Source organism: Ambystoma mexicanum, chromosome 12, assembly GCF_040938575.1.
Source record: "Ambystoma mexicanum isolate Mex_15411 chromosome 12, UKY_AmexF1_1, whole genome shotgun sequence".
In the NCBI taxonomy this organism is placed as follows: Eukaryota; Metazoa; Chordata; class Amphibia; order Caudata; family Ambystomatidae; genus Ambystoma; species Ambystoma mexicanum.
Window position 1 is genome coordinate 610,645,793 of NC_090936.1, and position 26,924 is coordinate 610,672,716.

The window sequence follows — 26,924 nt, forward strand, 5'->3', positions numbered from 1 at the left end:
CAACCTTTTGCGTCCTCAGGGCAGGTATGAACAGACGATTTCCCTGCAAGGGATTTGACTTTTCCTCAAAGGTTCATGAGAAAGGTCGTTTTATTTCATAATGTATGTTTTATTAGTGTGACGATGCTCTGCGATTAAAGAGAAGGGGGCATTATACTAAGCCCATGTGTCGACTCTTTCATGGAATCAGGACTTTCCTAAAAGCCACTATGAAAAATATGTATTCCTTTCCCAAGAAAGTAACCACGAATAAATATCGGATGCGCTTTTTCTGTAGGACAAATGTCCTGTTTTAAGATGGCCGCCTCAGTCCTTGCTATGGGATACCTACCCTGTACCATGATGGCACCCGTTTCTCTATGGTTGCACGAAGCACCAGCTACAGCTGTTTGATTGGCTCTCTGGTGGCGACGTCACCGTCCCCTACAGCAGCCACCAGCCCGGTGTTCTCTCATCATGGCTGTACTTGCGCCGCTGCTTGCGCTCCTTTATTCAGCCCCACGGCTTTCACGATGGCTTGCAAGGCCCTATTATCTCTTCTCGGCGCTGCTCTCGCTGTCTTTTCCCATCATGCGTAAGGCGCCGCCGCTCTGCCTGGGTCTGCCCACCCAGCGTGAGGACGGCAATTCCTGCGACTTTGACTGGGTAAGGTGCTGGTGTCCTGATGGCACGCGTCTCCCAAATAGCACTGTAGTAGACGAGAAATTCTGTATCGCTCACTTCGGTGCCTGCGTTGGGCTCGTTGAGGTTTGTGGCTTCATTCTACCTGCGCTCTCACGTGACACCGTGGTGGTTTCATGTGACTGGTGGTCTCGGGGTCCCTTGCTATGGGTCCTTGATGTTTCCCCGAACGACCTGAGCTACCCTCTTCTGTGGTCCCTGGTCAAATCGGTATTGTATCGTGTGAAGATTTCTTGTGCTCATAGTTTTTATCGACCCTATCCTGTTTGTACCCACTAATGTACCCTTGTCTGGGAAAGGAGTGATTGAATTAATGTGTCTGTGGCACCCCATGTGTTTTATGCCTCTGTCTATGGTTGGTACGTTCCCACGACTGCGACCCGTTGACTTCACTTATGGTTCGGATCGCTGGTGACCTTGCTTACTGATGAGCGTTGGCGACCTCTACTACCTGCACACAAGCCAAAACTGTTCACTTTGTCAATGTTTGTTTAAGCAGCAATTCACTGCAATAGACCTAAACAAGTGTGCACTCGACCACTTATTGAAGACATGCTTTATTAAACCTGTAGCACTTTTGCTGCTGCAATTAAACCTTTAACTCATAACTCGGCAGAATGCTTCGAAATAACACGGACAGGCAATGTTTGATGTTATTGCTTTGTACAACTAGCTCAAAGACACCCCAGGAGGATTTGCTTTGGGCAGGGAGGAAGAAGCTGGTAGTGGGTGGGAATGGCCATGGGGACCAAAATGGCATTTGCCAGTCGGTGGGTTGGTAAATAACTAAACCACACCCTAATTGTGTGTGCCTCCCCATATGTCCTTTTCTTCCTGGTTTTACTCGAGTGCAATACTCTGCTTACAAGCACCTCTTAATAGCTAAAACAAAGAATGGACTGGAGTAAAACTTCGGTAGAGGCCATTCTGTGGTATTGCCCCTCTGTTCCTTGGCTCTTCTGGTGAGTCACTCTCCTGTGGTCCTTGACTCCGTTCAGAGCTGCTCCTCCGGTCCACCGCTTGGTTGATTTAAAGTGCACTTTGAAAGCCTCAAATTCTCCCACTTGCATGGTGAGTCAATGCAATCAAGTTTACCATTGATTTGATTAAGATAGGGTAACAATATCTGCACCAACATCCATCTACTTCACACACTAACTGTAAATACATCACGGCACACAACCTGTGCACTGAGGAGGGAGAGTGGGGAGGGGGGTCCGGTTATAGAATCTCCATCCGAGCACTGGTTGTCGATATTGAAGGAGCTACACCTTGGCTGTTCCCTATTGGACCCCTTCCATTTTTACCATTATCCTATTGGCTGTGCACAACTAAAATCCCTCCTACATTTATGCTACCCACATTGGCGAGAGCCCGTTGGTTCATGAAGACTAAGAAGTCAGTCAAGTCCTCAGTCCATCAAGCATAATCATTATAGCCTACAGGACAGGATGTCTAGAAAGAGGAATCTCCCCCGTAGTTCCTCTTGTGACAAGAAATCCATGGGCTCAAAAAAAGGCCAAGCTACTACAACCGGATGGGCAACGCAAGATCAAGTTTCTTCGGCTCAATGGTGGCAGTCGCAGGGGGCCCACCAGTCAATGAGCATTCACTGCCGGCGCCGGTGGGTGCAGAGGATGCAGTGTGGACTGGCAGTACTGGGAAAAACACCCTCTCTCTTCCCCACTTATTGACAACATTGAATCCCTTCTAAACACATGTTGCACACTCCACAGAAATGCGCAACAAACGGCTCCTACAAAACCAGATAGCATCATTATTATTAACTCCTCTACTGGCCCTTACCCTCGGGATTAGGCAGGGACCGTCTAGTGGGGGTGAAGTAGACCAAAACCATGCCACTAGTGCTGACAGTTCTCATATTTGCCTGATCCTTAATGCTTCTGTCCAGCGATGCATCAACATCGAATGTTCTTATTTCCAAACTAGATGCTCTTTTGGTGCTATGCAGAAATCTGGTAGAGGATCATCTTGAGACAAAAAGGATTCTGGCAAAAGTGGTGGACGTCATATTGGACTGCAACACTGACCCTTTACGACCACGGGCAGGTGTACTAGAGAGATATGAAACCCAACTATCGTCACCAGAGGTCACAACAAACGCGGGCCATCAAGCTGCTGCTCAAATGGAACTGGGCCCACAAAGGGTCCAGTGTCCCCTTGGAACCTTGCCAATCACTCCATTGGATCCAGTGTCAATAACTGCAGAATCCAAGGAGCGTGAATTAGCATTACAACCTGAATTGGCAATGATGAATAGCCCTCTAAGGGTATGAAAACTAAAAAACGATGTTCAAAAGACGGGCACAAGAATATAGCCTCACCACCTATCCTGCCAGCGGTAGATGCTGCCCAGCCATCATCAATACATCTAAATACATTCTGGTCACCAGGGACCAAGTGGACGGTACAACCAGGAAGGTGGCCCTGCGTGGGCCCATTGACTCCTGGCTTCACCTTCCTCCGGCCTCTATAGCAACACCCTCGCCAGTACCAGCTGAGATGGAGCCAGACACAAACCATCATATATCGGTGCCACAGGTCACTCCCATGGTACCAGCTGGTCCATTGCAGTCGTTGGATGCCCCAATGCCTCATTCCCTTGTCTGAATCCGGCCTTACCATCGAATACCTGGGCCATTTGTCATAGGGATCGCAGCCCTGAACCCGAGCTCCAGTTTGGGAACCTAGTAAAAATTGAGGAAACAAGTCCAAATGCTGAGAGCCTGTTTCTAAACAGATCTTTCTGTTGGCCCTATGGAGACGGATCCCGGGCCTCGTGGCCATTACCAATGCCGACATACTGCACATCGAACTCCCAAAATGGTCTAGTACCACAAACCGGTCCTTAATTGAGCCGGCGTTTCCTGTGGTGGCCACCTTATTATATTTGTGTTCCAGCATGTTGTATGAGCTGGGCTTTCGGGTAACAGTATTCCACAAACACCCAAGACCCATGACTAAGCCAACTCAAGGTGCCCCATGTATACCCCTTGGACATGGAGGTGAGCTGCAGACCAGCCAAATGAGAGGCTTACTTGAGACTGGGTGCAGGTTCTTATAATGAAGTTGGTAGTCTGCAGCTGGGGCTATACACTCTGTGACTTCGAATAATCAATGACATCGAAAAACACTCTGTAGGGGTAGAACTGTCTGACGATTCTTGTTCTGATTAAAAGTTTGCACAAATACCCCAAGCCCCTATGTCTAGATCATTGGAATCAATGCAGGTGATGTTGTGGAATATAGCAGGCATACCGAAGTACATGGAGGATGCAGCGTGGCTAGATCTGGTACACTTCTATGACATTATAGTACTTCAAGAGACATGGTCACTGGTGACCGACAACATCCAGGGTTTTGTAACATTCAATGTACCAGCTTTAAAGGGGGGGAAAAGGGTGCCCAAGCGGTAGGTTAAATCTGTGGGTTAGTGTAAAAATATTCTCTGCAATATGTATGTCTTTCATAGTGATTATATGGCAATTCAAATGCGTTCTCCTGATTGGTCTAAATTGTTATTCATTTGTACAGTTGCTATGACGCTACCACAAGCAACCCTGTGTTGTCACTCTTGAAATAAAGAGTGACTGACTGACTGGAGGGAAAGGCACGCTGGTTCGATTAAACATAATTTGTGTTGATCTGAATCTCCAATTCGAGCCACTCCACATTTTGGTAGGGATCACGGATGAGGAGGATGCGAGATGGGTGTTGGGAAACTTGGTGGCGGAACATTCAAAGAGAATATACACCTGCTGAGGAAGTAGCCAGATTGTTCCTGCAGCTGGGTCTCGGGTATGTAATGGCAGATTCCCAAGCGACTGCCCGGCAAGTATAACCTTTGGTATGCGCCCCAAGTGCAGTCTAATTGATTACATCCTGAATGTGCAATCCTGGGGTCACCTGCAAGATTTTTGTGTTGCTAAAGCGGCCAGAGAGTGACCACAATCCATTGTAGTCTCTGTACTAGGTTCACTATTTGGTGCAAGGAGGGAGACACATGGCTGGAAAAGACCCTTACTGAGCTTATTGGCAGTGCCAGGTGCCCCATTTAGTGCCACCTACTAGACCAAGAGACTAAATTACCAGGTATATATGCAAGCATTCTGCCCCTGGTTGATCTTTTTTTTTTTTTTTTGTAGCAGTGAGGTCAACAATGCTGACTAACCCCTCCAATTGCATGAATGAATTATGAGTGCCGTAGGGAAAAGTATGAGTCGACCATGATCTCAGATCCCTAGCAGGGCGGATCGTACCATCCTATGGTATGACTGTGAGTTCCTGGCTACTAAAAGGGCATTGATCAAGCTGGTTCAGGATCTGGGGGAGCAGGGCACATCGACCCTGACTCCCACAAGGGCACTATAACGCAACCTCAAGGTCAAGAAGGCGGCATACTCGGATAAACTCTGGGTCAACCTTCTGAGGGCCACCAAGTCTGGCAACTCTAGAAGTTTTTGGCACCTTTAAGAGGGAGGGAAGAGCAGCAGCCAGAATCAAGCAATGGAAAGCATCCCAGAGGCAGCCTGGGTCAAGCACATTGGAAGCCTTTGCTGGGCCTCTTGCGTGGACCGTGGCACTGCCTCTGGCGGGCCTGGGGAGGGGGACATTGCCCCCCTTGTGCTGACCACACGTGATATTGAGGCTGCCCTATTATCGCAGAAACTGGGGGAAAGCACCAGGCCCGGATATGGTCCCGGCAGAGTGGTACAGGCAGGAGGTGTCCATATTGATCCCATATTTGCACAAGTTCTAGGAAGCCAATAGGGTCCCTTTTCGTGGACTCAAGCAGTCTTGGTCGCCATCTTTAAGAAAGGGGATGAGGGCTGTCCATCTAATTACAGACCCATTTCCCTCCTGGATGCAGGGGGAAAAGTGTTTGCCAAGGCGGTCCTTGGGCACTTAAAGGCATGGAGCACAGAGGTGGGGACTTTGCACCACCTGCAGGCCGGCTTCCTGCACGGTATCAGCACAGTAGACCAAGTACTGAGGCTTCAGTTGATCTTGGACAGGTATGTGGCACTAAAATCAATGAACATGTACGCAGTATTCGTAGCCTTGAAGCTTGCGTTTGACAATGTACCCAGAGTGAATTGTGGAATGTGTTGTTTAACAAGGGTATCCCATTGGGTATTTTAAGAGGTATACAGTCGCTCTATAACAATTATGGGGCGACAATTCGGTACTAAACGGACAGCAAAACATCAGCAAGAATCAATATTGAGGTGGGTGTTAGACAGGGTTGTGCCCTTGCGCCCATCCTGTTTTGTCTATCAATTGGGTTATTGACCGCATGGTGGGCGAGCAGAAAGATGCCTCATCCCTTGCATGCGAGCCAATACCCATCCTCCTATTTGCGGACGATGCGGTTCTCCTCTCATGGACCCACCGGGGTCTTCAAAGACAATTGACAACCTTTTGAAAGTTTTGTGAGGAAAATGGGCTCGCAAAAAAAGGGCCAGGGAAAATCCCTGGGCTTGAAGTCTGTCTGAGTGGTGGTACTATCGAGCAGGTAACGAGCTAGGACTACCTAGGGGGTCAGAGTGACGGCCAACTGTGCCTGGACTAACCAGGAAAGACAGGTGGGCCTAAAATTGTCCAAGTGTGGTGGGGCTGTACTCAAATTCATGCAGACCGGATTTAGCGTCATTTTACAGATCTATATGAGCCATATACTGCAGGCAGCCCTCTACAGGGCCCAGCTCTGGCGCCTGTGAAATTTAGGCATGTTACAGGTGGCAGAGTTGACATTTTTCAAGTCCATATTAGGGCATCCGGTCAATGTGCCAAACGTCCGGGTTTTGTGGGAACTGGGCTTACATAGCATTGGCTTTGTCTATAGAACAAGACCAGTATCCATGTGGGCCAGAGTATGGTGAAGTGTAATTTGGATCACTATAGAAGGGCTGCTAGGGATGTTATGACTCACCCGGGAGGGCGTGATCTATGTTGGGCTCGAGCCTTAAGAGCTTGTTGCAATGGGGTTGGAAGGATACTGGCTGCACCCTGAATGTAACCCAGCAAATTACAAAGTGTTATTTAAAAAGGTTAATGGACTAGATGGGAGAGAGTCCAGAGTAAAGCTAGTTTGCGCCCCTATCTGTCACGGAAAATTGGTCGGACTTTGAAGGTTATCTGAAATTGCGTATTGGTATATTACCCGTGGCTAGTCTAAAGCACACCTGGAACGCAAGTGATGCAGCAATTTGTCCCCTCTGTCATAACGAAGAAGAGAGCACTGTGCCTTGATCCTATTTTGGCCAGCCTATGCCAACATCAGGAGAAACTGCAAATACCAAAGTGTAGGCGAGTAACTGAGAGTGGTGCGCCCAACTTCCCCGAGTTCAGTAAAAAATGCAGCAGAAAAAACACTTGAGGTTCCCCTTAATACATCAAAGGTAATGGACTGTATCAGTTGGCATGTGTACTTATACTGCGCAAATAAACCATAATTCCAGTGATCAATACTCAAAATTAAATCTCAAAACTCGTAACAATATCAGAGAATATATATGGATAAATCCGTTGGTTGTGTGGAAGGTGATTTATTGAAGGTACATCCGACACATGTTTTGACCCATCGGTCGTTCTCAAGGCAATTAGATAAATCTGGGGATGAACCCCTAGTATTCTTGGTAGAGCTTATTTAGTCAAAAGATTTGGTAATAAACTTGAAAAATGGTGCCTGTTTTCACAAGCCACTGTTTTAAGCCATCTCATTGTGGGGCTCAGATGCCTGAACACAAGATTTAGTGGGGCATATGGCCAGTCTGATAAAGTAGTTCCTCATTGTATATGAAGGTCTCTGTGGGGTGGATCCCAACTAAATCTTTTGTTCAGGCATCTGAGCCCCGCAATGAGATGGCTTAAAACAGTAGTTTGTGTTTGTTTGTGTTACCATTATTTCAGGAAAGAGTTTAAAACGTTCTAAGTTTTCATCATTAACACTATAGAATTCCCCTCACCAGTTGCCTATTGTAGGACATCATTTGGTCATTGGTTTCCACTGCAAATGGCAGATATCCAACACTGCTAATCCAACGCAGGGGCTAAATGGAGACACGGTTGTCATGAAAAACGGCCTCACGTACTCTTGTTTAGGACCATCTGCTGACTCCCCACTTACCTACAGCTGAGAACCCTTGTGTCTATATGCAACCATTGGTTTGACGTTGCATACCCCTGTCTGTGACTCTGATGTAATGTCCCAATGAATGGGAACTCTGGTGACCTTATTTACCAATGGCTGTGAAACTCTGATGACACAAGGTGGCCATCGTACTTGTAAAGTCTGATGACCTCACATGCCCATGGCTGTTCATCGGATACTTTCGCGGGCGACCCGCTAATGAATAATCTAGTATCCATAGCAGCTGAATAAATCACATAACCATTCCCGTGCCCCTTGATGAACATGTAGCCATGTCCGTGACACCTGATGAGTTCACCCACCTTTGGCGGCTGATGACCATGTATAATCCCTAGGCTTAATAAGGTCTCCATAGATTGGGTTTACTGACCCTTTGTTGCCACTAGTTATTTGGGGGGGGTGGGAGAAAACAAATATCAACGATCACTTGAAATGCAGTTTGTTCAATGTGAAGATTGTAGGTGCTTTGCTGCACTTTGTTTAGGGTAGCTGCTACTATGGGGTTGCATTGTTGCTGCACACATTTGTTTCAGGTTATTTATTTATAGTATTGGAATCCCGCCTATTAGACTTTAACCTGGGTTGGATCATGGGCCCCTTGCTATGGGGTCCATTTAGAATGTGGCCTCTCTCCCAGTGTTCAGGAAGATTATCTTCGTTCACCTTTCACTCCATAGATTTCTATGAGACTCCCTTTCTTTTGGCTTTTTTGAACCCTGCCCTGACTTTTTGAAGGTAAGTAAAGCCTTCTGTTTTACTTCCCTTCCCTGTTTTGCTCTGATCTACGTGATCCGACCGCGGCTGATTTGCCGGCGGCTGGAAAGTTTGCATGAGAAAGGTGCGAACCACCAAAAGTTTGCACCTTTCTCATGCGAACACACGTACATACCCACACCTCCACCCACAACACACCCCCACCCACATACCAAACATAAACAAATCCCACTTACCCTCTTCTTCACGCTGGGTCCCTGCGGCACCAGTTCCTTTTCACTTCCGTGATCAAGAACCGGCGCCGCATGGTCCCTTTTTTTTTTTTTTTTTTTTTTTTTTTTTTTTTTACAGGGGCTGCAGGTGTCCCCCGCAACCCCCCGCTCACTATACCACACAGTATCGGGGTTTAAAAAAAAATATAAGTTTTAACTTGCCTGCAATGCTACCACCAAAGGTTCAAACTTTTGGTGTTCGAACCTTTGGTGGTAGCATTTATAGACCTTTTTGTACGTGCAACCGTTTTGCCATGGTCAAAACAGACAATACAGTTTTGCCCATTGTTATGAGGAAACCACTAGTCCCTAAAACTGTCTGTACTGAGATAGTTTGTCTCTCTTTATAAATGCTTGTATTGTTACAATTGCACATATCACCTTAGTCAAGTGCAGTTAGGATACTTTGTATTCTTCTATGAAGACCTACAGCCCACTGACGATCCCTGTGACAGACCAGCATCGACTCAGTCTTGTTTTGGTGAAGCCCTGCTCCTCTGTCCTGACTGCAAGAATGTCTTAGTAGGTGCTTCGATCCCTGGACCGGTGGGAACAACCGGTCTTGACCCTTGCTCGAGGATCCGTGCCTGCTGAACCTTTGGAAGTGTCCAATTGCAGTCCGTATGACTGCCCTGAAAATCCTGCAAAATTGTTAGACACTCACAGACCACGCTGCAAATGAAGGCTGGATAGATGAGGAGTCCTATTTGGTGAAAAATAACTCCACCATTCCAGCCTTCCATTGTCTACCAAAAATGCACAAGTGTGCCACTATACCACTAGGGCGCCCAATTGTAGCTGCAATTGGGTCACTTCTAGAACCCTCGTCCATTTATGCGGACACTTTCTTGAGACCATTTGTTGAGCAGATGCAATCATATGTCCAGGATTCTACAAGTATGATTAAGATCTTAAACAACTTGGAAATAAACGAACAAGACCTCCTGGTAACACTAGATGTAGAATCGTTATACACTAGTATCCCGCAGTTACTGTGTGTTCAAATAATGCACTCATACCTTGAGAAAAGAACTGATAAAACGGTCCCATCGAATGTCATTAGTGAATGTATCGGACTGGCCCTTGTAAACAATTTTTTTTAATTGTGGAAGGAACATTCTATCAACAACTCCACAGGACCAGCATGGGGGCAACTTTTGCCCCTGATTTGGCAAATCTGTTCATGGATGACTTGGAAAATAGATTGATTTATACAAGTACAAATCCTTTTAAAGAACAAATCAAAGCGTGGCATCGTTACATTGACAATGTTTTCATGCTGTGGAAAGGCAGCGTAGGCAGCCTGCTTGAGTTCTTGGACTGGCTAAACACACAAGATGTGTATTAAGTTTACCATGACCTTTAACAAGGAAATAATTGCATTTCTGGATCTAGAGATCTATTGAGCACCTCTGAATAAAGTGGGCACTACTTTATTTAAGAAGCCCAATGATAAAAACACACTTTTATTATTCAATAGCTTTCATCCACAAGCCCTACAGGAGAATCTATCCTATGGGCAATTCTTGCAGATTAGACGCAATTGTAGCACTAAGGAGGATTTTGACATTAATAGTAAACATCCCACCACCAGATTGAAAGAACGTGGATTTCCAGCTCATATAGTTCGAAGATACATGAAACGTGCACGCAATGTCAATAGGGAACCTTGCCTTGAAAAACATCCCAAGGTCAAGGAAGACAAAATTACATGTTTGTCTACTTTTTCACCTATCAGTCATGAACTACGCAGTTGTAGCCTCAAAAATTGGGGTTTGAAGGACACAGAAGATTTTGCCATCCAGAAACCACGTTTCGCATTTAAATGAATGCCAAATCTATGGGACAAATTGGTACATACCTACACAGCGAAAGAATATGGTAGACATCAAACACAAATCACTTTATGGCAATGCCCCCCAGTGATCGCGCATTAAAAATGCGGGTACTGTTCAGTTTGCCGCTTAACCAGCAATCTCAAAGAAATTGAGTTGAATGGTCGCAAATGGCAATTGAAAACATTCACTAATTGTAATACATCATGGGCCATAAATGGTATAAAATGTCCATGAGGACTGCTGTATATTGGGGAAAACAAAGGGACCTGTGAAACAAAGGATTTGTGAGCATCGCTCATGTGTGAAAAATGCTATTGTTGATAAACCTCTTGTGGCCCATTTCACAAAAGCTAATTATAACCAAGAACACATCTATTGGTTCATCATCCAGACAGTCTCGGCCCATCCCCGAGGTGGAGACAGAGATTTTAAAACTCGGGCAATTAGAACAAAATGGATTTTTGACCTGAACTCTGTCAATGCGGGGTTAAATATGGTGTCCAGTTAAAGTACCAAATTTAAAAAGATCGAATGCCAAAGGTGAGAGTCAATTTGACCTAAAAGAAAGGGGTTGATTTATTTGTATTTTTTAATTTTTTTTTTTTTTTTTTGGGTTTCCGTTTTGGAAAAAGTGGTTTTTACCACAAAAAAGGGGGTTTGTAGGGGACCCCTCCAACCCCCCCCCCCCAAAAAAAATGTATCCTTTGGTTTTCGGTCTTTTTGATTCGACCCTTCGGTCATTTGATCCTTTGCATTCGAAACTTTGACCTAGAACCGTTAAATATCACAATTGAATGGTATTTGTTTATTCACAAATAACATCTTCTGCCATGCGTCTGTTTTTGAATATTACCACCGGTGTCTAAAGTGAGTATTTTTACGATGCCTGTAATGTAGAAAACACAACACCTAAGCCCTGGAACCCCTTTTTTGGTTCCACTATTACACCTGTGACTGACACAGGGCTTTGTCTATTGACAAATAACACCTTCTGCTGTGTTCACTTTATATATTTGTCCTACGCGTTTAAAGTAAGTACCTATGATATGTACAAAGCTGGTCAAAGAATTTGTGAAATCCCGCAGATGATTGATACTGTCGCTTGCATGTAGACAAGATTTAAGCTTTGGAACTCTCTCCTTTTGGTTCCACTATTACACTTTATTTTTAGAAGGTTTGTGCAGTAAGTTAAATATGTCCACCCAATTCTGGCAACCATTTAGACAATATTTTTCACTTAAATAGAATCCAAGAGGTATACACCCCCAGTTGATGGCAAGCGCACAAATTAAATAAAGCAGCATTGGTGGTTATGTAAAACAAAGTGCAGTTATGACTCGCCAACACTCCCAACATGGCGGCGGAATAACAGTCCCTCATTTATGCAACACGCGCATTGTAACGTTGTAGTATTATGAACGTGCAGCTAACAATTGCGCGCTCTTCCGCATTTGGCGATCTGAATCAACCCTCGCCGTGCCGTGGGGACGCGACCTCTCAAGCCTAGTAAGCACTTTATAACATATCTAACATGGTCTGTAAAACTTGAAATGATGGAGCGATCGCGGTATCTGTATACATTTATCTCCGTAGATAACTGGAGACGAGGGATATTTTTTTCCACGTACAAGTTGTTTCCAGCATTAAACGGGAATGTGCTGTTGCATGCTAAGGCGATCGCTTGGCCAGCAGTGACAAGACTTGCATGCCATGTTAATACAAAACAGGGGATACAACTATAAACTACTCAGGTAATTAATATCTGATTGTCTTTATCGTATCTTTGTAATGATTTCTTAATGGACTAATTATCTTTCATGGCATGAAATACTGATAGAATTTAGCTTTTGATATTACTTAAAAAGCCTCAGGGCGCATATATGAACAACAGAATTATGCATTGCTGTCCATGTGGATTGACAATTGCGGCTAGTTAAGCAATTACTCGCTGCACTTTTTAGAAACGGATTCAAGTGAAATAATACCCTTGTGAGGCTTTGAAATTTTAACATCGAAAGTTTAACAGTCACAAGTCATTCTGAATGAGAGATGTTTCACTATTTGTAAACGGGACTTACTACATTTGTACTGTTTCCTTTGTAGATGGCACTAAGCGCCATTTAATGACTAATTGCGATCATTGTCATAAAATAAAACAATCCCTCACATGCCTGCAAAGAAATTAAAGGTTAGTGAAGATGTCCACCACACCGATAATAAAGATGGTATGCTCATTTTTACACCATTACCAATACATGTTCATTATTTTTTGATTTTTAGAGTTATGAGATCAGATGACCTGCCTGTGCCATTACAGTGTCCTGAAGACGAGCTCACAAATCACAGAAATAAGATTGAATCTACCACATGCTTCAGAAACATAATTCAGTGTCGACTACTTGAGTGGAAAATAACAAAAAGGGGTTTTCTTAAATAAACCTATCCATCACTTCTCTACTTACCTCACTTATCTGCTGAGATGATGAAATCTAATTTAGATATTCCTTTTTTACCATCTTCCAAATAACTGATGGTCGTTGGAAATGTCAAACCATACATTTTTTTTAGATGTTTTATCATGTCTATTCTGTATTTTTTGTATATAAAGATTAAAATATGTTGAATTTGAGCATCTGTCTAAATGTAACATGACAGCTCTTGATTGATGTTAAGTGTGGACGTGGACTCTAACACCTTGTTCGTGGGAAGGTGGGTAGCTGCTTTGTGGAACCTTTTGTGTACTGTTGTATTTTGGTCCTCCCCCCACACAGCCCTCTAAAATAGAGGACCACCCAGCTCTGTACTTGTGCACTCTGATTTTTTAACGGTACATATGAAGTCTTGTGGCGGACTGATATTGTAAGATGCTGAAGTCTTGGAGGGCATTGATGGATGCGTGTGTGCGTACTTGGCAATACCTAATAATGGATTGGTGGGAAGAGGATAGTGGAAAGGGAAGGAGGACTGTTCATGATTTACTGGGGCACGGTCCTTACGATACCGAGGCGCACATGCTAGATTCTGCGCTTTTGAACATGCTTGCCAATGGAAATGCGATTGTTGCAATTGTCCAATCAGGTGGTTAGAGTGTGCGTCACAGGAAAGGGTGGCCATATTTTGTTACATTACTCTGTGTAGTGAGGCTTGCAGAGATGGTGATACCTACAGTTTTCATGGTGGGTGATCGCTTTGTGCTAGATCTGCTCAAGTATGCCGTGGAAAGAGGCCTTAATGGCAAATTGAATTTTGACGACGTGGAGACTTTGTGGTGCGGATTGCTGTCCGTACCTTCGACCATTTGCTTGCAGACTATCGATGAGTGGCCAAATTAGGTACTGTACACGTTGTGGTACTGCATTATGGAACATTGCTTTTGGGTTCCATAGCTTGTGCAAGAGTGTACCATCAACTCAAAAAGATGACGAACAAGTGCAGCGTGTTTTTGCCACTGCGAGGGTACTTTTCTCATGTATACCACCAAGAGCCACCACTACAAAGAACATCCCCTACCCTGGTTGACATTTATTCCCCTACTCCTGCGCACGTACACCTGGAAAAGTCAGCGGATAAAGCGATAGTTGCAGGGTTGTGTGTGTAACATTACACCCCTTTTGCACATGGCCACCTTATATTTGGATTGGTGGAGGACACAGGATTGCGCAAAAAGCTTTCTGGGTGTGGAGTGCACGCACAGACTGTGATATACGGTATATTCGTTGACCTAAATGCAGAGGGTGAGCTTATGGCTGTGTTGTACGAGCCACAGTGTTTGCTTTGTGGGTGAATTGCACATGCATTACTTGACAGCGAATGGAAAACAGAGTCCGATGTGAGTTATGTGTGGGAGTGTATCATGTGGGTTTGTGCGCGTATAGAGCACCTACAATGAAGCGATTGATTTTGGTCTGTCTGTGTGAGACTTTGGTGACGCTCAATCACGACGATATTATTGTTGTTGCTTGTGGAGGGACAGATGAACACCATATAACATGATTTTCAGTGCCGTTTGTGCTGACGGAGGCAATAGGCCAGGTAATGCTTCTGTTTCCGATCTCCTGCATAATTGTGTATCCCATTATGCAGACACCCATGTAGGCGTGTTTTTATTTGGTCCGGAAATGGTGGTGAAAGCGCGGTGCATTGTGAACAAGTGTATTTGTGTCTTTTTACAACTTGTGCCATTGTTGTACTGTACAGACGGGAATCTATTGTTTCACAGCATGAACAGTTTTCCTCACAAATAGTGTTCCTGTTGATATTACTGCATTTCCGAATTCTGCACGCTCTACACACATTGCCTTGCTGCCCTTTTTGGAAGTATAGGAATAATGTTTGTGCTTGCTGTTGCGCACTTGCACTCTTGAAAACGCACTGCAACACGCACAACCATCTGTTTCAACAGCCACCCATTTCTACCTGTTTCCACTGCAGTGTTTTCCACAGTACCACGGTTCCTTCCATTTAGCATACAATCGTGTGGCGGATATACGATGCGTGTCGCACTGCCTCCCTTCATTGCCACTTACATTGTGACACTCAGAAAGGAGGTTTATATCATAATCCGCAACAAAAAATGTTGCTAAAGGGACATTATGGTGAAGGTGCGGTACTACAAACATAGCATCATTTCTACATACACTAGTAACGTTATGTTTACAGTGCCCTAATGAAAATCTATGAAATTCACTAACAAAAAACATTGTTAAAGGGACGTTATGGTTACAGGTAAAACCGAAAAAAAAGTGACCGTGACCGTTATGGTAAGCTAAGCAACCATAATTCGTGCCACCAGTGTGCACTGCAAGGACTAACACCATGACATCAAAGATGCCATCACAAATCTAATTCATGACATCACATGTGCATTTAGGTTTAATAGGAAGCCTCCACAAGGGATTGGTATTGTAATGGTGGTAGAAAACTATCAAAGATTATTGGAAGAACTATCATGAGAGAAGTAGGTCATGGAGGAATGCATTTCTATACACACCATTGTATTACACACTTCTTCACTGAAGGAACTCGTGTGCAAACGTAGCCATTGTCTGCACCATGCCTCATGGAAGTGTAACCTTGAAAATCTTAACATGTTACATAGTGAAATCATGAATGCATTCGTTTTAGAATGTCTGTACTGTGAAACGTTTTAAGAAGTAGCTACCATTGCCTTTATAACTACATAATTGCACTACTCCACAGAAACCATACCACAATGCGGTATTATCAGAAACTGTTCAAAACATAACTGATTATCTTCATGCACAGAAACCAGTGCTGTGTTTTATGCTTTCCTCGAAGGCGGCAATAGGTATCGGCTGTTACAGCCGTAGCCGTGTAGGATGCACTGCATCGGTTTTTAATATTAAAGAAAGATATTTTATCCTTTGGGCTATATAAGAGACACAGATTGTAATGTATAAATAGAATTTAAAGATATGGGTGCATGAATCTAGATATAAAGAAGAAAGGACAGAGGTAAATCAAGCAAATTTGAACTGAAAATGACTAATTCAAAATGGTGGCTTGGTTTAACCTTACTTAAAGGCAATACTAACAGGTCACATGACTGGAGTCATTTTGCTTTCTGTTTCCTGTTTGAGTAATTCAAAAACAGCCTGTTAGCCTTAGGCTGCAAAACTAGCCTGATGAAGTCCCTGTTAAGGGATGGAACGCGTGGCACATGAACAGTGGCTTTGAAGCTGTATCACCAGTTCTCTAAGTCCATGATGATTTTAATTGTTTTTATGACAATGTTTTATTATTAATAAAAGTTACGTTTTAGCACTATTTCTGGGGCCGAGTGCTTGTGTTGTTCTGGCGTTTGTGTTAGGTATTTATTCACTCTCCCTTAAATTCAGCATTGTCTGTGTGTGTGTGTATATATAAAAAATATTTCTGAGGCTTGTGGAATCTTCTTAAATCACATGCTGTGCATAGGCCGACATCTAGTGGAAGCTGCAGAGTATTACAGTTGTTGTTTTCGAAACTCGAAAAGAGCTGTCGACAGGGCGTGCCAGTAATACTATCCCTAGTGTGACGTCTACTGTACCAATGGTGCTTCACGCATCGAGGTTCCTCAGGTTGTGTTTTTCCGCTATCATAGTCTGTTGCATATCACAGAGTTCCTTCTTGGCGATCGCCATTGCTTAGAAAAGTTCAACTTAGTATTTCTTTCTGTCCTTTCGATATCCGTCTACTTCAAGATCTTCAGAGACGGCATCAAGGACGAATTACCAGTGTCGACTACTACTACAACTCGTCTCGACGAACCTTTGCACGGCCTCGGAAGGCCTCAACGGTCCTTGGCCCTCGCAGTAGGTAGTGTGTGGAGTGGTTTGCTCTTCATTCTCATTAAGAGAATGCATATTCCCCTCTCTGCCCATTTATTTCGCCAGGCTGCCATCCCCATACACAATGGAGAATACACCCTTTATGTTTTGCCTCTCTTGTAATAGAAAATTCCCTTGGAAAGACTTGCACCGGGTAATCTGTGTCCCCAGGGATCACGCCGAAGGACAGTGCAAGTTGTACAAACTCTTCCGGCCCATAACACTCGAGGCCCGCAAAACCAAACACTGGGCCCACCACGCCATGCAGGCTGAGGCCGCCATAGACGTCCAGGGAGCCTCCATCGACGGCAGTATCAACGTCTACAGTGACGCCGAGGGCGATCGGGGTCGGGCTGATACCCGCATGCAAGCCCCGACCCCAAACTTCAGGCCAGTGGTTCTGCTACGGGGATGACACCCGGTGGCACTAGCAAAACTAGGTCGCACCACACAAAGCACTCCTCTCACAGCCGAAAGTCTACCACGACACTTATTGGAAAGCCACATACAGCGTCAAGGGGTGGTCTGAAATGTCCCTGTCCTCTGGGCCATCGCGGTTGCCACAGGACAGGCCCCCCAAACCGACAAGCTAGTCTGTTTCTGACATTTTGTTTTTAAAGCCACGAAATCCTCACGTGCCGACGACAGGGCGTTGAAAGATGCGTTGACGGCCCACTCACATGCCGACCACCAACCGCTGAAAGACGCGCCGAAGACTACATCAAGCTTGAAAATGAGCGGGATGAATACAAACGCGTCCCAGGTACACTGTTAAAAAGCCAGGCGTCAAAACCATAAGTCCACGATGACCCAGGGAGAGGGCACTATTTCTGGGACTATGATCCAGGGAGCGGGCACTATTTCGGGTGCTATGCACCATAAGGGCCCCCCCCCTGCCTCTGTTGCCCCTGTAATTCCAAGTTATCACAATAGACAGCAGAACAAATTGATGGTCATGAGGCAAAAGTCCTCTCTCGCTAATTTCTTTAAAGACCACCCAAAGCATTGCAAAACCTTCAGGGTGCTCCACACAGCGGGCCACTAACTACTCAAAGTGGGGCAGCAGTTATCCAGTCTTCTGCCAAAAGAGCCCACACAGACTTCACACAAGCTTCCACCATGTTATGTTATTAGCATTTGTAAAGCGCTCGTTCGCCCAAAGGCATCATGGCGCTGGAAGGGAAGCTACCCAGTCGGAGAAGGCCAGTGGAGTGGTCGGGCTTAGAACAGGTTGGTTTTCAACGCTCTTCTGAATCCGAGATGGTTAACAGTGGCCCTAAGAGGTTCAGGGAGACTGTTCCAAAGTATGGTCGCGGCAACAGAGAAGGCTCTACCGCCGAGCCTTGCCCGGTTAAACCTGGTGACAGTGAGCAGGTTAGAAGTAGCAGAGCGGAGGTTCCGGTCCGGACAATATCGGGTGAATTTAAGCTGCAAAAATTCAGCACCCTGAAAGTGAATAGCCCAGTGAACAATACACAGAGATTTAAACTGAATTTGTTGGTTCACCGGGAGCCAGTGCAGTTGGCGAAGCACTGGTGTAATATGGGCACCATAAGGGGAGCCAGTAGCCAGCCTAGCAGCCAGGTTCTGCATACGCTGAAGGCGATGGATGAGGCCGATAGGTTGAGACAGAGCGAATTGCAATAGTCCAGTCATGTGAGGACTAACGCAGCGACCACAGGGGGGCGGAGGGCTACCGGGATCAGGGGCATAACCCTCTTAAGGATTCTGATCTGGTGGTGGGTGGACTGGCACACGGCCGCAACCTGGTTAGACATTGACAAAGAAGCGGAGACGCCGGAGAGGATAACTCCTAAATTCTTGACTTTGCTAACTGGGTTGGGTAACGGCCCAAGGCAGCGGGCCAGAAAGCAGGGGTCCACAGGGAGGGGTTGGGGGGCAGCCTACCAACAGTACCTCCGTTTTATCACCATTTAACTTTAGCCAATTCTGGTCCATCCAGATCCCGACTGCCCTAAGGCAGTCGTGGAGGCATACAGAGGTCTGATTGATCCTGGTCCAGACGGATCAGGATTTGGGTATCATCTGCATATGAATAGCAGTTTAACCCATAGGAGCGGATGAGACAAATCAGGGCCCAGATGTAGATGTTAAACAGAATTGGCGATAGCGAGGATCCCTGAGGGACACCACAAGTGAGAAAGCAAGAGGGGGAGAGATATGGTTGCATAGCAAGGGTCTGAGTGCGATCCAAAAGAAACGAAGTAAACCAGGCAAGAACAGCACCGGATATCCCAATACAACCATGGATCACGACTTGGGGCTGCATGCTTATTGTTACACAAGAAAAACAAAGGTGTTCCCAGTCTCACTGCGCCAAGAAATTATAATTAGTTGTTTGTGCAAAGAGAAGCCTTTATTGTTTGTGCGAAGAGAAGCCTGACACGTTTGTTTCAGTCTACTAGTGTTACCATTGCACGGTGCAATGGTAACACTAGTAGACTGAAACAAACGGTCATTGAGCTTTCCGCAACTGCGAGGCATTTCGAGAACTGTATCTGGCATTGTCCTACTCTAAATGTGGAGTTCTTATTGCTGCAACCTAAGTATGCAATTTAAACCTCTGATGAAAAGCTGTACACAGGTGTCAGGCTTCTCTTCGCGCAAACAATAAAGGCTTCTCTTTGCACAAACAACTAATTATAATTTCTTGGCGCAGTGAGACTGGGAACACCTTTGTTTTTCTTCAACTGGTCCTGTGGATGTGTATTGGCAGTACACCCACACCGCCCAGATACCCGCAGCCTTGATGTTTATTTTCTTAATCACTGTATAAGCGCTGTGGACTCGTGACTTTTTCTGCCATAACTTTGTTCTTGTTATTGTTACACAATGCAAGACCCCCTGGAACTTGCACAGACCCAGATGACCAAGGGGACATCAGTGATGTCGACCAATATTATGACGACGAGGATGTCTGTCATTCAGTCATATCATTCACACCCAATGGTGGCAGACTCACCAGTGGATAACCAAATACAGTATAATGACCTGCTCCTAAAGGCGGCAGAACATTTCAAAATCGACACGCAAGAGACACAAGTTGATAATGATTTTGTTGCCGACGTACTAGGGGATAAGAAGTCAGCAACCCAATTTATCCCCCTGCTACAATCAGTACAGAGACGCATGCAGCCCTCTCTGCTTACTCCTAATTTAACACAGGCAGTCAACCCGCGTATTGAGCAAGTATTCAGGCCAGCCACCTCAGATCCCCTATACATCTGGAGACAGCTAAAACCCATGTATGATAATTTCTGGAAATTCTTCTTCCGCAGCCCCTCCTGATATGGAGAGTAAAAAGATTTACACCTTTGGAAGAAAGGTAGCCTGTTCATTAGCTTACCAGACTAGAATTGCTAATAACGCAACTCTATTGGTTAGTTACATCTATCAAAAGTGGGATGACATTGCCGAACAAATGGCATCGGTCCCAGAGCCCCTCAGAACACAGTTATCGCTCTCCATTGCATAGGGTAAGCAAATGGCAAACTGAATCCTCAAGAACACCCTGGATGCAACAGACAGTGCAGGAAGAATACTAGCAGAGGGCACGTTGATTAAACGAAACGCGTGGCTACAACAGTCAGGTTTCAAGCTTGAAACCCAGGCAACCCTCCTTAATATGCCCATCGAACACGTTTTGTTTGGCAAAGCAGTGGAAAACGCTATGAAGAGCACAAAAGGGAATGATACCCTGAAATCATTAGGGCATTTCACCAACAAACCCTCCGGGCAGGGGGCTGTAATTCTTGCCGTTTCAGGGGGCAAAAGTCAACGAGCTTCAAGTTGCAATCAAGGTGGCCAAAGCTTGTCCTGGGGTTCCTCACAGGGACAGTCCTCTCAACAGGAGTTTCAAAGAGGCCAAAGAAGGTCTCGAAGTAGGGGCAGATCCTCCTCTTCCAGATGCAGCTCAACAACCCCGACACCCCCCCCCTAGCGATGCCCGCTACAGGTTCCCTCCCTTACCACTCCAGTAGGACACATTTAATACTTTACCCACGCATGGGAGGGAATCACCTTGGACAAGTGGGTACTTTCCACCGCGGCGGGCTGTTATTGCATAGAAGTGATCCACCAAGCAGCCAGCCAACCACCCACCAAGGCAAAGGAACACCTCCCAGGAAGAACAACGTATCCTGTTGGAAGGGGTGAGGTGCAGGCGCTGCTCCTAAGGACGCCGTAGAATCCGTGCAAACCAGGTAAACAAGGGTATTTATTCAATGTACTTCCTTGTGCCAAAAAAAGACGTTACGATGCACCCTGTCTTAGACCTGCACCCTGCAAACACCTATGTCAAGCCACAGAAATTCTGCATGATAACGCTACAGGAAGTAATCCCACTGCTGAAGCAGGGGGACTATATGGCAACTTTGGATATGAAAGCTGCATACTTTCAATTTCAATGTTCCCTGCGCACAGAAGATTTATGCATTTTCAAAATGGCAAACCAGCACTACCAATTCAAGGTGCTACCCTTCGGCATAGCCTCCGCTCCAAGGGTATTTATACACCAAGGTACTGGCGGTAGTGGCAGCGCATCTATGCAGGGAGTCAATACCAGTATATCCTTACCTGGGTGGCTGGCTGATTACAGGGGGTGTGGGCGGAGAACCCCCAAATTTGCAAGCAGAATACCCAAAGAACAATCAATCTACTTTTTCAATTGGGTTTCTCATTTGAGAAGAAATCAAGCCTCGTACCAACAAGGCCAAACAGTTCCTAAGAGCTGTCATGAAAACAGAAGATGGTCTAGTCTTTCCATCAAACGAAAGATTACAAAACATTCTGCTGCAATTACCTCAGTATCTAGCCCTGCTCTTGCTCGGGATGATGGCATCATGCGTTTACCTGGTCCTTTATGCACGATTGACATGCGCCCGATGCAAGAGTGGTTGGCTAAACAGTGGTCGTAGGCAAGTGGTCAGTGGGACGATCTAGTGGTCGTTTTGCCAACTCTAGTACAAGCTCTGTGCTCGTGGGTAAAGGAGGACCTGTTAAAGGGGAATCCCTTTTCACAACCCTTCAGTGCAAGTGGTCATCAAAACATACGCATCAGTCGCCGAATGGGGAGCCCATTACCTTCATCACAAAGCGCATAGTCCGTGGACTCAAATCACAGTCCAGAATCACAGCAACCTTCTGGGTTTTCTAGCATTGCTCAAGACTCTACAAGCCTTACAAGCACACCTGTTGCATCAGACAGTACAAATACTCAGAGACAGCACCAGTGCCATGTTTTACAGGAACAAGCAGTGGGGCACACACTCTCAGTATGTCCAGGCTAGCACAAAAAATCTGGAAGTGGGCACTCAAACGGGGAATGTTGTAACATTACAACATTTTGTATTTATTCATTTTTAAATGGCGCTTTACACCAAAGCGCTTTACATAAGGACAAAATAGAATACATAACAAGCATTAACAACATATGAATCAAGTATCAGAAAACAGTACATGGAACAATTTACATGAACAAAATGGCATAACATGAGTGGTGTTGGACCGTGGTGAGAGAGGCAGCAAGGATATAGGATGTGGTGTAGGACCATGGTGAGCGAGACAGCAAAGGCGTTGGGATGATGGTAATTGTAAGATTTTAGAGAAGTGCGGAAGGAGGAATAGGAGGAGATGGAGCAGATAGCCAGAGGGAGACGGTTCCAGTGGAAAGGGGCAAGAAGTTGAAAAGAACTGAAGCGGGATGGGGCACAAGGTGGGGGAAGAGGAGTGAGTAGGAAGAGATCGGCAGAGCGGAGTGGGCGAGAGGAAGTATAGAAAGTAAGGAGAGAGGAAAGGTATAGTGGGGCAAGACCATAGAGGGATTTAAAGACGAGGCTGAGAAAGTTGAATTTGAGATGGGAGTGAAAGGAGAGCCAGCTAAGGGAGGAAAGAGAAGAGGAAATGGAATCATGAGGAGAGAGAAGGCAGAGTGAATGGATGGCAGATTGGTAGTTGAATTTAAGAGGGGCTAGATGAGTGAAGGGTAGACCGAAGAAGAGAGTGGAGCAGTAGAAGAGTCTAGAGAAGATGAGGGAGGAAATTAGGAGTTTAGTTGCATTGAAGGGTCGGACTTTACAGATGTTATAGAGGTAGAAGCGGGCAGTGAGAGAGATATGATGGGAGAGGGAGAGGTTAGAGTCGATGTGAGGGCCAAGATTGCGGGCGTGGGGAGAAATGGGGAGGGGAAAAGCGAATGTGAGGAGGAGGCCAGGAGGGGGGAGAGTGTTAGCTGGGAGGAAAAGTACTTCGTCAGCGTTTAGGGTAAGAAAGTGGGAGGACATCCAGGATTTAATAGTGGAAAGGCAGGAAGAGAGCTTGAGATGGATGTCAGAGGTGAAGGAAGAGCAGGAAAGGAAGAGCTGGGTATCATCTGCATAGCAATGGTGAGATATACCAAAGGAGGAGATGATAGGAGCTAGGAAAGAAGTGTAGAGAGAGAAGAGAAAGGGGCAGAGGACAGATCCTTGAGGGACGCCGTGGTTGAGAGGATAGAGAGAGGAGGTGCTACCACCCCAAGAAACTGCAAAGGTGCGGTTGGAAAGATGGGAGGAGAACCAGTTGAGGACAGAGTCTTTGAGACTAAAGGATGAGAGAGTGCTAAGGAGTAGAGGATGATTGACCGTATCAAAGGCGGCTGAGAGGTCGAGAAGATTGAGAATGGAGGAGCGTTTAGAGTAGCGGGCAGAGAGGTGAGGTGAGTGCAGTTTCCATAGAGTGGAGAGGGCGGAAGCCAAATTGAGTAGGGGGGAGAAGAGAATGGGTAAAAACCAAGGAGGAGAGTTGAGAATAGACAATACGTTTGAGGAGTTTAGATAGAAAGTGCAAGAGAGAGATGGGACGAAAGTTGGAGACGAGGTGGTGGTTGGCAGATGGCTTTTTCAGGATAGGGATGATGGTCGCATGCTTAAAGGAAGAAGGAAAGGTAGATGTGACTAGACCAGTGTTGAAGAAGGAGGTATGGTAAGGAATGAGGAGGGGGTAAGTTTTAGAAATAAGGGCGGTGGGAATGGGATCAGAGGGAGAGGCAGTAGGATGAGTTTTAGATAAGAGGAGGGAAACGTCTGATTGACAAGAGTAAAGGAGGACATGGTAGAGGGAGGATGATGATGATGAGGAGGAGGAGGAGGAGGATGGGGGGAGAGTAAGACGGGGAAGCAAGAGAATGTCTTGATGAAGATTGAGGACTTTGTCAGAGAAGAAGTTGGCAAGATCGGTGGCAGAGAGAGGAGAGGCAATGGAATGATCAGTGGTAGGGGGAGAGAGAAGATGAGTTAAGGTTTGGAAAATTTGACAGGGGTGGGAGGATTGGGAGTGGAGTAAGTCAGAGAAGTAGGTTTGTTTAGCAGAGTGAAGACAGTTGTCGTAGAGTGTATGATAGAAGTAAGAAGATTGGTTAGAAGGCGAGGGGTGTTTTAGCCAGCGTCGTTCAAGGCGTCTGAGGAGGCAACACATGGAGGAAAGTTGAGGAGAGAGCCAAGGTTGGGCAGGTTTGCGAGAGGGGCGAAATGAAGAGAGAGGGTAAAGAAGGTCAAGATTAGAAGTGAGGGTAGAGGTTAAGGTGGAAGATGCGCCGTTGGCTGAGAGAGAGAAGTGGGAGGGGGGGAGAGAAGAGGAGCAGGAAGCGTGGAAGAGAGAGGGGTCAAAGTTGCACAGATCGCGTCGGTAGAAGGGGGTGGTGGATAAGGAGGGAGGAGAAGAAGCAGGGGGGAGTGAGGGAGACAGAGAGTGGTCGGAAAGATAGTTGGGTAGGGTGGGAATAGAAGAAGCAGTGAATGAATAGGTAAAGATAAGATCAAGTAGCCGGTCAAGTGGTGCAGCGAGTAGAGCGCTCGCTTTGACATCCGTGCAGAGCCTGCTAACGCAGGTTCGAATCCCGGCAGGGCCAAACTCTGCCTTTAATCCTTCTGAGGTCGATACATGAGCACCACACACCGTGGGTAATAATAAGCATCGCTCAGATACCTGAGGGTTCTTAGCGCTATATAAATGCGAAATTATTATTTTATTAAGTGTGGAGCCAGAAAGGTGGGTGGGTGGGGAATGGAGAGGAGTAAGAAGATAGGAGTCCAGAATGGTTAGTAGAGGAGAAAAGGGTGGGTTGGAGGAGAGATGGAGATTAAAGTCGCCCAGTACAATTAAAGGGGTGGGGCTAGGAGAGATGAGGCTGAGGAGGTAATCAATATCCTTATAGAAAGAACCAAGAGGGCCAGGGGAACGGTAAATAATGAGGAAAGATATGGCATGCAGGGAATTAGATTTTGTACATGAACTTGAAAGAGGGGAGGACTGGGAGAGGAGAGGGACAGGGAGAAGAAAGACAGTCGGGCGAAAGAGAAGGCCAATGCCACCACCTCGGCCTGAGGATCGAGGGACATGGGCGAAGGAGGAGGAGGAAGTAGTGAGGGACGCAGCAACAAAAGTATTGAGAGGGGATCCAGGTTTCAGTGATACGGAGGAATGAAGGTTGAGGCGTAAGAGTAGGTGAAGGACAGCAGTGGTTTTGTTGCAGATTGATCGGGTGTACCAGAGGGCAACGTTGATAGAGTTGGGAGTGCAAGCTAGTAGTGGGTAAATGAGGTTGTCACGTCTGATTGATGTGTTGGGGTACTGCGTAGGGTGGGAGTGAGGGGGTTAAGGAAAGTTAAAGGAGGAGATGGCCATGACGAGACAGAGTGTTGAGGGGGTTAGAGGAACGGGGGGGAGAGCAGGGAAAAGGGGTGGAATTGATGGGAGGTGTGATGCATAAAAGGGAGTGCAGGCCTACGAAGGTGTAGTGACAGAGAGGGGTGACTAGAGAGATGAGGTGTATAGTGAGTTGGGTAATGTCAAGGTAAGGCTGAGACGTAACCTGTTCCAAGGGAACTCCATTCTCTAGCATACTCATTAAGCAAAGATCCTTTACCAGAAGAGCACGAGTCGCAACTCGACAGAGGTATCCTAGAATGGATCTTCAAACAATGGGTCTACCCACCTCTAGACTTGTTCGCAACAAAACGAAACACAGAATGTCCAGACTTCGCATCCAGGTTTCTCCAACATGGCTCCAAGGGGAACGCCCTGTGGATGAACTGGTTAGAGAGGGAAATTTGCCTACGCTTTTCTCCCAATTCCTCTGAGCAAAGTGGTGAACAAGATGCACAAGGAACAAGTGACGTTAATCTTAGCTGCTCCTATGTGGGCGAGACAACCTTGGTATCCACACCTGTGCAAACTGGCAATGTGCGACCCGGTCAAACTCCTGTGCCCCTTCAACATGCTCACACCGCACGGGGGGACAATATTACACCCTCAACCTCAGTCTATGAACTTGGCAGTTTGGCTCCTGAAGTCCGAGTCTTCATTGCATGCTTCACTTACTAGACTCAGTGCTAGTATTTATCTCAAAGTTCTCCTAGCGGCTCTATCCACATACACCACTTCTCAAAGTAGGGTGCCCTGGTGAAAAATCTCAGTCATTAAAGCGTTCATGGATGGAGGAGAGAGACTCCACCCTCCCATTTCAAACCCGCCGCCAGGGTGGGACCTAAATGTACTTGCAAAGCTCATACGACTCCCCTTTGAGCCTATGCGCGAGTCCAGCCTTAAGCAACTCGCATATAAAAAGGCTTTTGTGGTGGCTATCGCCTCCATAGGGAGAGTAGGTGAACTGCAAGCTTTTTCAGTGCAAAACCCTTTCTTTTTTATCCACAAAGACAAGTTGGTATTAAGAATGCACCCTAGGTTTTCACTTAAGTTCATTGCAAAGTTCCATGTCAATCATGCCACCGAACTACCAGTTTTCTTTCAACATTCTTCAAGCTCGGTTGAGAAAATCTGCATACACTAGATGTTAAGGAGGACGGTCCTTTTACTATGTAAACAAGACCAGACTGTTAAGGAAAACAGACCAACTGTT

At 45.9% G+C, this 26,924-nt stretch overlaps 1 protein-coding gene across 1 annotated transcript in view; it reads left to right on the forward strand.

Moving 5' to 3' along the window:
• The first annotated feature begins 278 nt into the window (after nt 1-278).
• The window catches only part of TMX2 (thioredoxin related transmembrane protein 2), a 403,380-nt gene continuing 376,734 nt past the window's right edge, over nt 279-26,924 (forward strand). The window contains exon 1 of the mRNA XM_069629028.1: nt 279-645. Within this exon, the coding sequence (XP_069485129.1) occupies nt 457-645 (189 nt within the window). The 5' untranslated portion in view covers nt 279-456. The remainder of the gene's footprint in view (nt 646-26,924) is intronic.